Source organism: Haliotis cracherodii, unplaced genomic scaffold (genome assembly GCF_022045235.1).
Source record: "Haliotis cracherodii isolate W230 unplaced genomic scaffold, xgHalCrac1.p SCAF_4, whole genome shotgun sequence".
Lineage (NCBI taxonomy): Eukaryota > Metazoa > Mollusca > Gastropoda > Lepetellida > Haliotidae > Haliotis > Haliotis cracherodii.
Genome location: NW_027266297.1, coordinates 43465472 through 43478527, shown reverse-complemented (window position 1 = coordinate 43478527; position 13056 = coordinate 43465472). Strand labels below are relative to the sequence as shown.

Here is a 13056-nt window from a genome sequence, read left to right as displayed (position 1 = left end):
GGGCTTAAATACGAAAACTGTGCAAGACACCATTTCATTCAATTGCAATAAATCAACTCTTTTCAACTTCAAAGCTACAACTAAACACTAAAGTGACACTTAAACCCCAGAACATCATGAACTATAACTATCATCTTATAACTATGGAAGGTCATAGGTTACTTTAGGTGTTCCATCTGTTTGGTAGGGCTACAAATATCATTAACTTTAGGCTAAAACATATACCGTATTTGACATAATAAGCACCCAGTGCGCTCCCAAATTAATAGGGGCCTCTTATTAGGTTGAAAGATGGTAAATTTCGTGGTTTATGCTGCCAGGCTGAAATGTTTATATACGACAGATATATTTTTCCAGAATTTAATTTCCCATGATTAAGGATGCATATAACACATGTATTATACACGAATAAATAAGTCTTGTGTACATTGATCAATCAGAAGGGGTGCTAATTGGGATTGTTCACTAGCCAATATATTAGCAAATATCGCCGTGGGCGCTTATTACGTCGAATACGGTAATAGTCTTTGTTCTCAGGCACCACCTACATCATCATAAAGTTTGCGGTATGATTTGTTTTTATTTCCACTTTTAAAAAAACAACCAAATCCTTAAATATTCCAATTCCAATGGTAGTCAAATACTGTATTTTACTCATCAAGGAGTACATTTATATATGTAGGGAGGCTCTTTCCCAGGTTGACTGTACACAATAGTTCATTTGGTTACATACTAGTTTGGACAACCCCACTCCCCATACCACCCCCCGAAAAAAGACACCACCCACCCGCACTATATTTTCAAAAAACAAACATTGCCTAAGAATCAATTTAATTTTTTTTAAACCTTCAATGTTTTCATTTTTTTCTTACAAATATTTTCAAATCCTTACCTGGAGTTGACTCTCGTCGTCAATGCTGGAAGGGACACCTTTAGAAACCCACTTGTCCTTAGCAACCTCATCACTAAACTCGCTTAAGATACGGTCCATCACATATGCTGGCATCAGATGGGCTGCATTCTCCAAATTATAGGCACATTCTGGATGCTCTAGAACCCAAGGGCTGTCCTTGGATGTGTGATTAAATACTAAATCAGTCAACGCCAGAACTCGCCAGTCATTTTTCATAGTCTCTACAAGAGTTTTGACATCTTTATATGAATATTGTTGATGATCGTTGTACACTGGGCTCAAAATTCGTTGATCTCGTATGGAGTAAGCAGAATTAGAAATGCCAAGTTCTTGTATTGGAGTGAAGTGTATGAGATTGTACCCCGTTTCCTTGGCAACTCGCAGTCTGTTCTCCCACTGGGAGAAAGGTCCGAGAAGTTTGGTGATGACGGTTTGACACTGGATGCAGTCGAGAGTTATTTCCACATTGTCTGATCCAACATGGAGGGTCGGGTCAACCAGAAAGTAACCCTGACCATCGGCACTTGAAGGGACATCACTGAAATTAAGTAAAATTAGAAACATTTCTTTCTCAAAAGTTGATGTAAGCTTGCTTGCAATGTTGCAGTCATATTAAACAGCCAGACAATGTCATCCATATCCATCCAACATCTGTGTATGCTTTCAACTGTACATAAAAGCGAAAAGTGTTTTCCCGTACTTGAAGCAGAAGTAGTCCCTTCACCATGCATGTCAAGGCAGATACCATTACCTATGGACCCGTGAAGATTGGGGGAGAATACGTCTTTAGCAACCCATGCTTGTCGTAAGAGGCGACCAACGGGATCAGGTGGTCAGGCTCGCTGTCTTGATTGATCCATGTCATCGTATCCGAATTGCATAGATGGATGATCATGATGTCAAAGACTGGATTTCTGGTTCAGACTTGATTATTTACAAACTGTAGCTTGAAAATTGCTGAGTGGGGCATTCAACAGCAAACAAACAAATAAACAAACAAACAAACTATTACCTTTGATGTTGGGACATACCCACACGTGCCTACCACAACCTCAAACTGAATGAAAGTGCCTTGCCTCTAGTGAACATAACGAAGAACCTCAATGCATTACTTGAGGTTTGAGGAAACTGAGTTATGACCTGACAACCATAAACAGAAAGTCCCATGCCTCCAGCTACCTTCATACAAAAGTCTTATCTCACCTCCATGTCAGAAATGTTCAGATCTCATTGGTTCATATCATCTGGATAAAATACTATGTATCCCGTCTGGGAGGGAAATCAATTTCTGAGTGGGAAAATAAATCCCTTATCCCACATCAAGAAAACAATCCAAACTGCATGTGGATTTCTGTGTGGGGACAATAAATATCTTGCACCCCACTACAAAGCAAAGCATATTGTGTATGAGTTAATGACAGTCACATGACACAGCACAAGTTAACCTAAGCTTAAGAAAACAGCTGTCTTCTATCAATTTTCAATTTATTTTAATTCTTTTACAATGGCAGATTGAAACAAGTTGGCAAAATAAATTCATTGTTGCAGTATCATTCTGGGTATATGTGGTTTTGTGTCCAATGTCGCCTGAGGCGAGTGGTATAAAACCTAAGTCGGGATGCATCAAAACACATACTGTAAACAGCCTTATTTCTGCGCCGTTAAAATATTGCGAATACCACACCAAAGACAATACTGCGACGAGATATTTTTGCGAGTTGCCATGTTGAAATGACCTCTCGATTACTGAACAATAGACAGCATCTCTCCAAAGTTAGTTAATCTGAGTTGGCCGGAGTTGGGATTGCGACCAATTATCAAATACAATAATTGACTCAACTCAGTGTCATGACTGAGTTTGAATGCAAACAAAATTGTGGACAAAATTGCAAAGGACACTGACGCAATCAAGCGAGGTTGGAAGAAGGCAGGATTACTGTGAGGTAACAGTGACACTAATTGGTCTGTTTACACTGTCATTTGTGATGTATTGTGTGACCATTCTGCATTCATTTGTGTTTTTAACTTATTGAGTAACTTGTGGTTCTGGTTGATGATTTAAACATTTGATGACGTGTTGCAATGAATAAAGTATGTATGTATTAATTATACTTATTTTTTAGTTTTTAATTTTTGCGACTGAGTCTCGTTTGCAAAACTCGCAATAATAAAACGGTCGCAAAAAAAATTCTGTTAACAGTATACCCTGAGTGATACTGCTACGACTCATGTAATGCAAAAGAAAAGTATGCAGCCCTCACCTGCCATCAACTGTAAAGAAGTAGTTGAATGACCCAGCTATGCCCATGTTGACTTCAGCAAAGACATCATGGCGATCACTACTCATCCCGCTGGGACTCCTCCATGGCAGCTCATAGTAGGTGGTGCGCTTGAAGGTCTTGTCGCTAGACGGAGGGTGGTTGCAGTACAGGCGCACAGAAGCGGACAACAGCGAGGGACCGAGGGCAAATCGGAGAGTCCATCCTGAAAGAATGGTACATTGTGGTCTTCTGAAGCATGTTAAGGTGTACAAATTATTATAAAGGCAATGCATGATTTTTGTTTACTTGTTTGTTGTCCAAAGCCGCACTCAGCAATATTCCAGCTATATGAGGGTGGTCTGTAAATAATTGAGACTAGACCAGACAACCCAGTGATTGACATCATGAGCATCGATCTATGCAACTGGAATATGATGATATGTACCAAGTCATCGAGCCTGACCATCCGACAAGCATGGGTTGCTGAAGACCTACCCTCTACCTGTTTCTTCACGGGTCGGCTATGTGTGAGTGACTAGCCCACCACAATTACATGAGGCCAAACAAATTTATTTCCTTGTTTTATGCACATTGAAAAGTTTTCTAATTAAGGTTTTGTTGCCTCCTTCCGTTTGGGGATATTGACCAAGCAGTTTTCTAGTGAGTGAGTTTGGTTTTACATTGCTTTTAACAGTATGTCAGTTTTATAACGGCATATCAAGTATGGCAATAACCAATGATGGAATTTATTGTTTTACCCAACAATTTACTGTAATAGATTTTGACATGACATAATCTATGGGCTGCCATTCAGTAAAAAAATACACAGTTGAAATATTGACATTTCCTACCAGACAGCTATCCTTGAAAGCTGTTAATTTGAGCCACGAAATCTTTTGATAACAGTGGAAGGAAGGAAATGTAATAATTGATTTACTGTGTTCTAAAGAGTGCAGGTGAACAATGAATAGTTTGTTCTCAGCCAGCAAGGTCACACAAACTGTTCGATCCTCGTGAGTTGGCTTAACATGTTTAAAATCAAAGGTATTCTGGGGACCATGAGCATTTGCTGCAATATATTTTAATGTCCCTAAAGTTTCAACATGAGGGTATGACAAGGACTCAGTCTCTACTTTGAACATGAGCCGTAGTTAGTGAAAAGTGGGGACCTATTCTGCTTAATCAAAACCCTGGTCAACAAAACCCTACCTTTCTCCAGTCGGTACAGAGTTGTCTCCCTGTTCTCTCCCCTGTTGAGAGTCAGCACACGGGCCTGTGTCACAGGCATGGTCACACTGTAACAATCCAATAAGAACATCATCAATACATCTTATTTGAAGACATATGAGTTCAGGAGGGTTAATAGATTTACATCAGAAAACAAGAATTTGCCACTAACGTGGCTAAATCCCCCACCCCTGTTGCAGAATTTATGACATAATTATATCTAAACAAACCCTAACCTTTTTTAACCGAAATGGAACTTGTCATGGAAATTGTGAAAAAAAGAAGTTATGCTCCGGAAACGAACCCTACCCTCACAGAACCTAAGTCTATCTTGTTGCCATGGTAACGTAAAAAATAAAAATTTCTTAAATTTCTAAATGGCAAAAGGGCACCAGTTCAGCATGTACCTGACGAACCTGCAAAGTTTGATGAAAAAATATTGAACGGTTTATGAGTTATGCTCCGGAAACGAAACGTGACGGACGGACAGACGGACGGACGGACGTACTGACGGACGGAGCCCGTTTCTATATCCCTCACCAACTTTGTTGGGCGGGGGATAATAATAAAAATAAACCTCCCTAAATTCCCAAACAACTTCTCAAGCAATCTGACAAATCGAGGACTTGGTGGACACATTTTACTCTGTCATGTTATATAATGAATGAAATCTACGTTGCAGGCCAGTAAAGATACAAAGCAAACTATGGTAATAATATTGTGATCATAAAAATGCTGTGGACAGTTATCAGCATATTAACAGTTACATATTTGGCAGCTGTATTACCACATCTGAAATAAATTTGTTTACTACCGCTTAGTCTCTGAAAATGTTTTTAACTTGTTTATGGTTTAAAGAAGTGGACCCCCTTGATCAATTTTCTAAATACCTAGGGAGATTATTATATCAAATATGGTATATATTTTAAATCAACATTAAATGCAGACAACGTTATTTATCATTCTGATAGACCTGGCAATACAATAAATGATACATACTATCATGATAATATAATATGTAACACAATACAGCACCTGCTGTCAATATATTTATGATTTCAACAGCTGTGAACCCCATTACAAAACTGTATCTCATTAGGTCTACATTCATGGATCATACCTGAGCCACCAAACTTACATTTATAAAAGGCCCTGTGAAGACCCGGGTTAGAAAAGGCCTTCAGCAACCCATGTTTGTCGTAAGAGGCGACTAACGGGATCGGGTGGTCAGGCTCGCTGACTTGGTTGATGCATGTCATCGTATCCCAAATGTGCGGATCAATGCCCATGACATCAATCACTGGATTGTCTGGTCCAGACTCGATTATTTACAGACTGCCATCATATAGCTGGAATAATGCTGAGTGCGGCATTAAACAACAAACAAACAAACAAAACTGTCACGACCACTTCAGCTACATTGTTACTCCCTCTAGTACTGTCACTAGTATTACCATAGCTATGTCACTATCATCATCATCATCATCATCGTCGTCGTTACACTGAATAGTAAATAACATACAGGCAAAATGTCCAAACATAAGACATTTCTATTCTCCCAACATACCTTTCACACTGAGCAGGATGTATCTCACAGCAGACTGAACTGATATTCTCCCTGCTCGGAATGACTACTTACTCATGTACCAGTAATGCTATTCAGTCGTCTCTCATTACATGCCCAACCATACTGAGCACATATACCTACTTACCGGACCTGCCACTTGTCCGACAATGATGTTTCAAACATAATGTTCTGATAGATATCACTTCTAATCACATTATGATTACTACATAGACACAAAGTGAAGATACATAACAACCATACATGTTTTAAAACAAGGTCAATCATTTATTCAACAAACAAATAACTACGTACATTGTACCGACAAATATTTATGTCCTTTCCTGTAAAATCTGCCTCTATAAAATGACCAAGGGAGCCAACAAGGGAGATGTTTTACTGCATGTTCTTTTCTACTTATTGGAACTCAAATCTAGGTATCTGGTTAATGCTAATAACAGCATGTTTTGAGATCACCACACCAATGCTGCTTCTAGTCTGTTTAGTGACCATCTATAGAGGCAGTAGTACAACACATTCTCCGTAGATTCTCCACCACACCCTGGATCGTGTTGTGCAGGGCAAGTAGTTACTCTCACCACCTTGTCATCTCTGACTCATATACACCCTGTAACCACCTCTTTACTAATTAGTACAACACATTCTCCGTAGATTCTCCACCACACCCTGGATCGTGTTGTGCAGGGCAAGTAGTTACTCTCACCACCTTGTCATCTCTGACTCATATACACCCTGTAACCACCTCTTTACTAATTAGTACAACACATTCTCCGTAGATTCTCCACCACACCCTGGATCGTGTTGTGCAGGGCAAGTAGTTACTCTCACCACCTTGTCATCTCCGACTCATATACACCCTGTAACCACCTCTTTACTAATTAGTACAACACATTCTCCGTAGATTCTCCACCACACCCTGGATCGTGTTGTGCAGGGCAAGTAGTTACTCACACCACCTTGTCATCTCCGACTCATATACACCCTGTAACCACCTCTTTACTAATTAGGGGGTGCCAATAAATCCATGTACAGATGTCAGAACTTTTGTTCTTTACCAGTTATAGAGCTTCAAAATATTCACTTGGGCTGTGGTCCCTGTGTCTGATAAAAATACAGTAATACTTTTTGGTAGTCTGTCTCCTAGATTCGAGCGAAAAGTTTTAAAAAGATTATTTTGTTTATTTTGTAGATACATGTATATATTTTTAAATAAGATAACTTTATTTCTGGGACTAAATGTCAGTCTAACCTCTTGGATTAAACATATTTTATTCACTAAAAGTGAATGGGATTGGGTACAAGTTCTCAAACTTGGACACCTCCTCCTATATATTTACCCAACTGACTTACAACTAATACTAACATGAACAGAACAGAAGGAAAGGAAAGAATAGCAAAGGTGATCACCGAGAACAATACAGTTTACAAAAATCTTTGTATTACGTATATACCTCTGTACATAAATGAAGTTTTCTATGTTATTGAGTTAAAAGCATTGTCTGACCACAGCAGTATATAATTCTTTCGCTGAGCTGCATGTGTCATACAGAATCACCACAACTAACCATGGTGTATATGAAAGGGAAACCACATGCAAGGACTTCCATTCTAACATCAGTTAGAGAAATATTTTCATTGGATGCCTTGCTTGCATATTTGTAGTCTTACCAATCATAATGAAGCTGATACTTGCAGACAAAGAAATGTTGGTTTAAACTTTGAAAAAACAATAGCAATATACATTACGTTTCGAAAAACTGGATGTAGTGCAAAATGGTGTTTCATATTACTGACGAAAGTCTACAGTGTATCAGATATATCATAAACAAAAAGACATTACAGCAAAGTTTAAAGCCATGAACAAGTATTGTTCTATATATGCCCATTATATGAAATAAGGAAAAACCAGAAGCAACCCTTCATCACCATTTCCTAAAAGCTCCCAAAACGTAACATACTGTAATCCAAACACATGCCTTTCATACCTTGACCTTAATTAATCAAGACAGCTTCTTAGATCCAACAACTCAGTCTCAGGTTAATAGTGCAAGAGTTTCATGCAATGAATAATACAACCATATTTCACAATAATCTCACAGATGACCTTGACCTTTAACAGACATGCTGGTTTGGAAAAATAAATGCTTGCAGAGGAAGCTGACAATAACAGAAAAACCCGAAATGATGACCAGGACCTTTGACCCTATTTTGCCCAAACCTCTTTAATGCAGGGCTCCATCCTAAAGAAGGTATATAAACTGTTAAAAGTTTAATGCAGGGCTCCAATCGAAAGAAGGTATATATACTGTTAAAAGTTTAATGGTAAATGCATTTTTTAAGAAAGAGTAACCACAAACTTTTAGTGAGAGTTTTTGTATCTCGTGCCCATAACCTTTGACATTCTCATAGCATGTACCAAAAGAATTCCCTAGGTCCATGTGGAATAAATCCACAGTAAGTCAATTATCTGTGCTTCATATTCAGGAGAATGTAAAACACATCTATTTCATAATTATTTCAATGGTGACCTTGACCATTGACACAAATGCAATTAATGTGGTAGGATTTGTGAAGGAACATGTAAATATATATTTCCACACCTGTAGCATACCTCAGGAACTGACAATGATATACCAGTTAGATGATCCAATGTTGCAGTACTGTTTTAGTTCCATATCTGTCAGTTATGTATAATATTATTTTGTCAACGGGTAATTTTCCATCTGAATGGGCTAAGAGTGTTATTGTACCACTCCATAATAAAGGAAGCTTAGACTGTGTTAATAATCATAGAGGTTTATCATTGATGGATATTTTGGGGGAGTTATTTTCCTCTATTCTAAATGCCATCTTAAACGTTTTTCTGATCTCTTTAACACTAATAACAGTATAGGCTGAGGCCCAGGCAAGATTTAGGAAAAGCTATTGCACAACAGGTAATGCTTTCACTTTGCAATATCTTGGACAAAAGTATTTATCTAAAAGTGGTGGATGTTTTTACTGTATTTATGTAGACTTTAAGAAAGCATTTGATTCTGTTAATAGGAAATTACTAAGGTATTCAATAATGAATAAAGGTGTTCTTGGTAAATTATTCTCTGTACTGACAACTATGTTTTCAAATATAGCAGCTGTAAGAATATCCAACACTACTATCACTGATTATTTTCATAGTTCAAGTGGAGTCAGACAAGGTTGTGTTATCAGCCTGTTTTTATTTGCAATGTTTTTTCAAGAATTTCAATACATGATAGAAGTTGTAGACGTAAGAGGTATATTTATAGGTGTAGAATATTTGGAACTACTGTTATTATTGTATGCTCATGATCTATGTATTTTGGATGACAGTGTTATTGATTTGCAAAGAAAGAATGACATTTTATGTAAATATTGCAAATCATGGGGCTTACAAATAAATAGGGATACGACAGAAATATTATTTTTTTGAAATGGTGGTCATTTATGACATAACGAGAAGTGGTATTTTGACAGAGAGCTACTAAAAACATCAACTTATTATAATTATTTAGGTATTACGTTTTCTACTAAGTTGTCATGGACAGTGTGTACAAATACATTTGTTTCAAAAGCTGGTAAGGCTCTGTTTGTTATTAAGCAATTACAGCATAAATACCCAAATATTCCTGTAAATATGTTATTTAGTGTTTGATTGTAAATAAAACCTATTTTATCATATGGGACGGCGGTGTGGGGCTTCCAAGAACGAGCTGTTATTAATAGATTTCATAATAATTTTCGTAAGGACGGATGGACAGCATCCATTCCTATATCCCCCTTCCACTTTGTGGTGGGGGGATAATAATCTTGAACACGAAGTTAAGCCCCATTTCACCTCACCTCAAACCATAATCACCTTATCTACTTACCAAAAACCTTACCTTATATTAAAAAGATCACATAGACATGGATAGAGAAGAGGCAAACGTCCACACTGCCACTAATGCCTCACACACAAGAGCACTTGTAACACTGGATAGCCAACAAATGCCACCCAAGATCCACACACATATTCCTTACCAAAATCAAGTTGACAGAAGGAACAGCTCTCCTACCAAATGCTGCACATTGTCTCAGCTATTGCCAGTACAGGCACAGACCACATGTACATCCACAGTTATAGGGTCACATATGCTGGAGGGTTATCATGCCCCTTACATATGGCCTTGGCCATTTACCGGTACACATGCGTTGTTATTGCGACAGTGAGATGGCCTTGTAATGCTGGCTCAGCATATTGTCTTTTGTAAAGGCACACCATAGTGTAGTGTTGTTTCAAGGCTATCAGTTTGATCCTGAAGAAAATAAATTACTGGTGCATCTTATCACTGATTCGTGTATTGAGTGTATATGTGGTGTGATAGAAATTTCAATTGTTGTTTTATCATTACCACTTATGTATTCGATATTGTTATTGTAATTATGATGCTGGAATATAAGATGACACTTCTGTTGTTTGCACAATGACTTTGTATTATTCATTGGCAGTAGTACTCAAAGCAAGTACTACTGATACAAATATGTATCAATAACACTACAAGGAGGTCAATTCAAGACTGCACCTTTCGGCACGCAAATAGATATCATGTCATTTGTTTTTTTAATGTAATGTTTTCTCGATTTCAAGAACTAACAATCATCATGAAGCAGTCATAAACTTTTTGAGTCCTGCTATGGGATTCGAACCACAGACCTGACACGTGGTGAAAATTCTTTGTTCACATGACCAAAGAGGTTAACCCCATCAGCAAGGTGACGAGGTAAGGATGCCATCTGTGGGATGACTGTGTTACACACTGCCCTGTAAACAGAAGGCACGTCCTGGGCCACATAGTTGGGAGACTTATTTTGCTCAAATTAATTACAACATGCTCAGCTTCCACATTGGGCAATTTCATCAAAATACCTGTTTAATACTGCTGAGCTGGGTAAACCACTGCCAGTATTTCACTTATCTCATTGTGTGTCAGAGTAACATCAGGGGGAAGCCCCAAGTGACACAGGTCGTGAAACCAGGAGCAGGGGTATGGAGCTGACAAGCCAAGGGTGACACATAGGTCAAATCTGGGATCCAATCCCATGGACTGTTGATCTGCCATGTTGAAGGAACAAAATTGTTTTTATAAAGAACAGAGGGTTCATATTGATGAAACAAGGTCATCTTCTCGACGCAAGGGCGTTAGCTGACTATAAAAGTCCAGTTTCCACCCGTGCCGAACTAGGCTTGAATTCCAGAGTTACCTTTTGGCTGGACTAACGAATCTATGCATAGTCCAATCAAAATCGACGTACTAAACATCGCAAACAACATGGATTTCAATGAGCAGATTTTGGTTGGTTGCAGGATTTGCAAAGAATGTGTACCACAGATATGTTGCAAATCTTTACATGATTTTAATCAAGGTGCTCAAGTGGTTTGATGCACCTAGCGAGCTAAGGCCCGTTATATTACAATATATGTTGCTATGTTGTTTGAGTGAGTGAGTATGATTTTACGCTGCTTTTAGCAATATTCCAGCAATATCACGGCAAGGGACACCAGAAATGGGCTTAACACATTGTACCCGTGTCAGGAATCGAACTCGGGTCTTCGGCGTGATGTGCCAACGCTTTAACAACTAGGCTACCCGACTGCCCCCCATGTTGTTTTAAGCTAATGCAAGTGATACGAGAGGTGGAATCTGATTGGTCAGTTGGAGTTGACATAGAAGAGGCATAATTTGTAATAGCCACTGGTGGCGGTATGATCGAGCCTGGAAATTCCAGCCTAGTTCGGCAAGGGTGGAAACTGGACTTTTACAGTCAGTTAACTCCCTTGCCTCAGGAACATGATACAAGGTATAACATATTATCATAGCTTATACATAATGTTTCAATTCCAATATTATGGAAAATATTTTCTTCAATTGCCAGCACATCAGCACTTTTTCAAAGATAATGTTACAATGAGAATGGCAGTTTGGATTACATATCTTGATGAAAAACATATAGGTTTCAGTGTCAGTCTTCTTTCATTAGTGATAAAAGCAAACTTGATGTACTTGACATCGGACATTTCCAAAGGACAAAAACTAAAAGATGGCCAAATAGTCCAAACAATCATCAATAGGAGATCACTCAATATCGAACAACGTTATTATTTCTTAATAATTAACAAGATTATACTTACTTATTATCACCCAAGAATAACTGAGTGAGTGAATACGGTTCAACGCCGCATTTGATCAATCATAATTGCCATGTGATTCAAGTATTGCTTTTTTTGGCAATCACCCAGACATGCATATACTTCGGGTGTTATGATGTATTGTAAATGGTTTAAATCTAATTCATAAAAAGATATAAAAAACAACTTATATTTAATATATAAGAAACAATAACATCCGTAGTTGAGAGAAGGAAATATTTTTGTTTTCACAGTTTGATCATAAATGATATCTGGATTAAATGAAAGAGAAAACAATGAAAATATAAATTATCTCGATAAGATTGTTCAATGTTTATACTGTTCACCTGCTCAAAAATCTCAAAACCATTGTTTCACTATGACCACTAGAAAACATACATCCTCGTCTCACCTTGTATTTCGCCCTTGGCTGACTTACTAAGACTTTTGCTCAAAATATATACTGAACAACAAAAGTTCTTGTGACATTGAATAAGATTTAATGCAAAGTTATGTTTTTTACCAAATCTGAAACAATTTCGGTTTGCAACAGATAAAAGACTCCTGTAAGTGTTCAAATGGTTTAATTTGCCATACTGACTTCAGAAAATGTGTGATTTCATAAAAAAAGCATGAACATGCCAAAATTTTAATTTACAAATCAATAGCGTGTGTGTCCACCTCTGGTTGCAATGCATCAACACATCTTCGTCTCATGGAATGGACCAGGCGTTGCACAAAGTCCTGTGGGATATCTGTCCATATCTGCTGGAGCATGTTTCGAAGTTCCTGGAGTGTCTGTGGAACATGTGGTTGACGTCGAAGGGGCCGATCCATCTCATCCCACATGTGCTCGATTGGTGAGAGATCTTGGGAGCGAGCTGGC

At 38.1% G+C, this 13056-nt stretch overlaps 1 protein-coding gene across 3 annotated transcripts in view; it reads right to left on the bottom strand.

Annotated features, from left to right (window-relative positions):
• LOC139478193 (glycogen debranching enzyme-like) overlaps nt 1-13056 on the bottom strand; it is a 59506-nt gene that overhangs the window by 41654 nt on the left and 4796 nt on the right. For 2 of the 3 annotated variants that reach the window (XM_071260563.1, XM_071260565.1), the window contains exons 2-4: nt 4384-4469; nt 3175-3397; nt 893-1451 (exon numbers count right to left, since the gene is read on the bottom strand). In XM_071260563.1, coding sequence (XP_071116664.1) covers nt 893-1451; nt 3175-3397; nt 4384-4462 — 861 coding nt within the window. In that variant the 5' untranslated portion in view covers nt 4463-4469. Of the gene's footprint in view, nt 1-892; nt 1452-3174; nt 3398-4383; nt 4470-5968; nt 5983-13056 lie in introns of those variants that run through there. The other variant, XM_071260564.1, reaches the window with a different exon arrangement.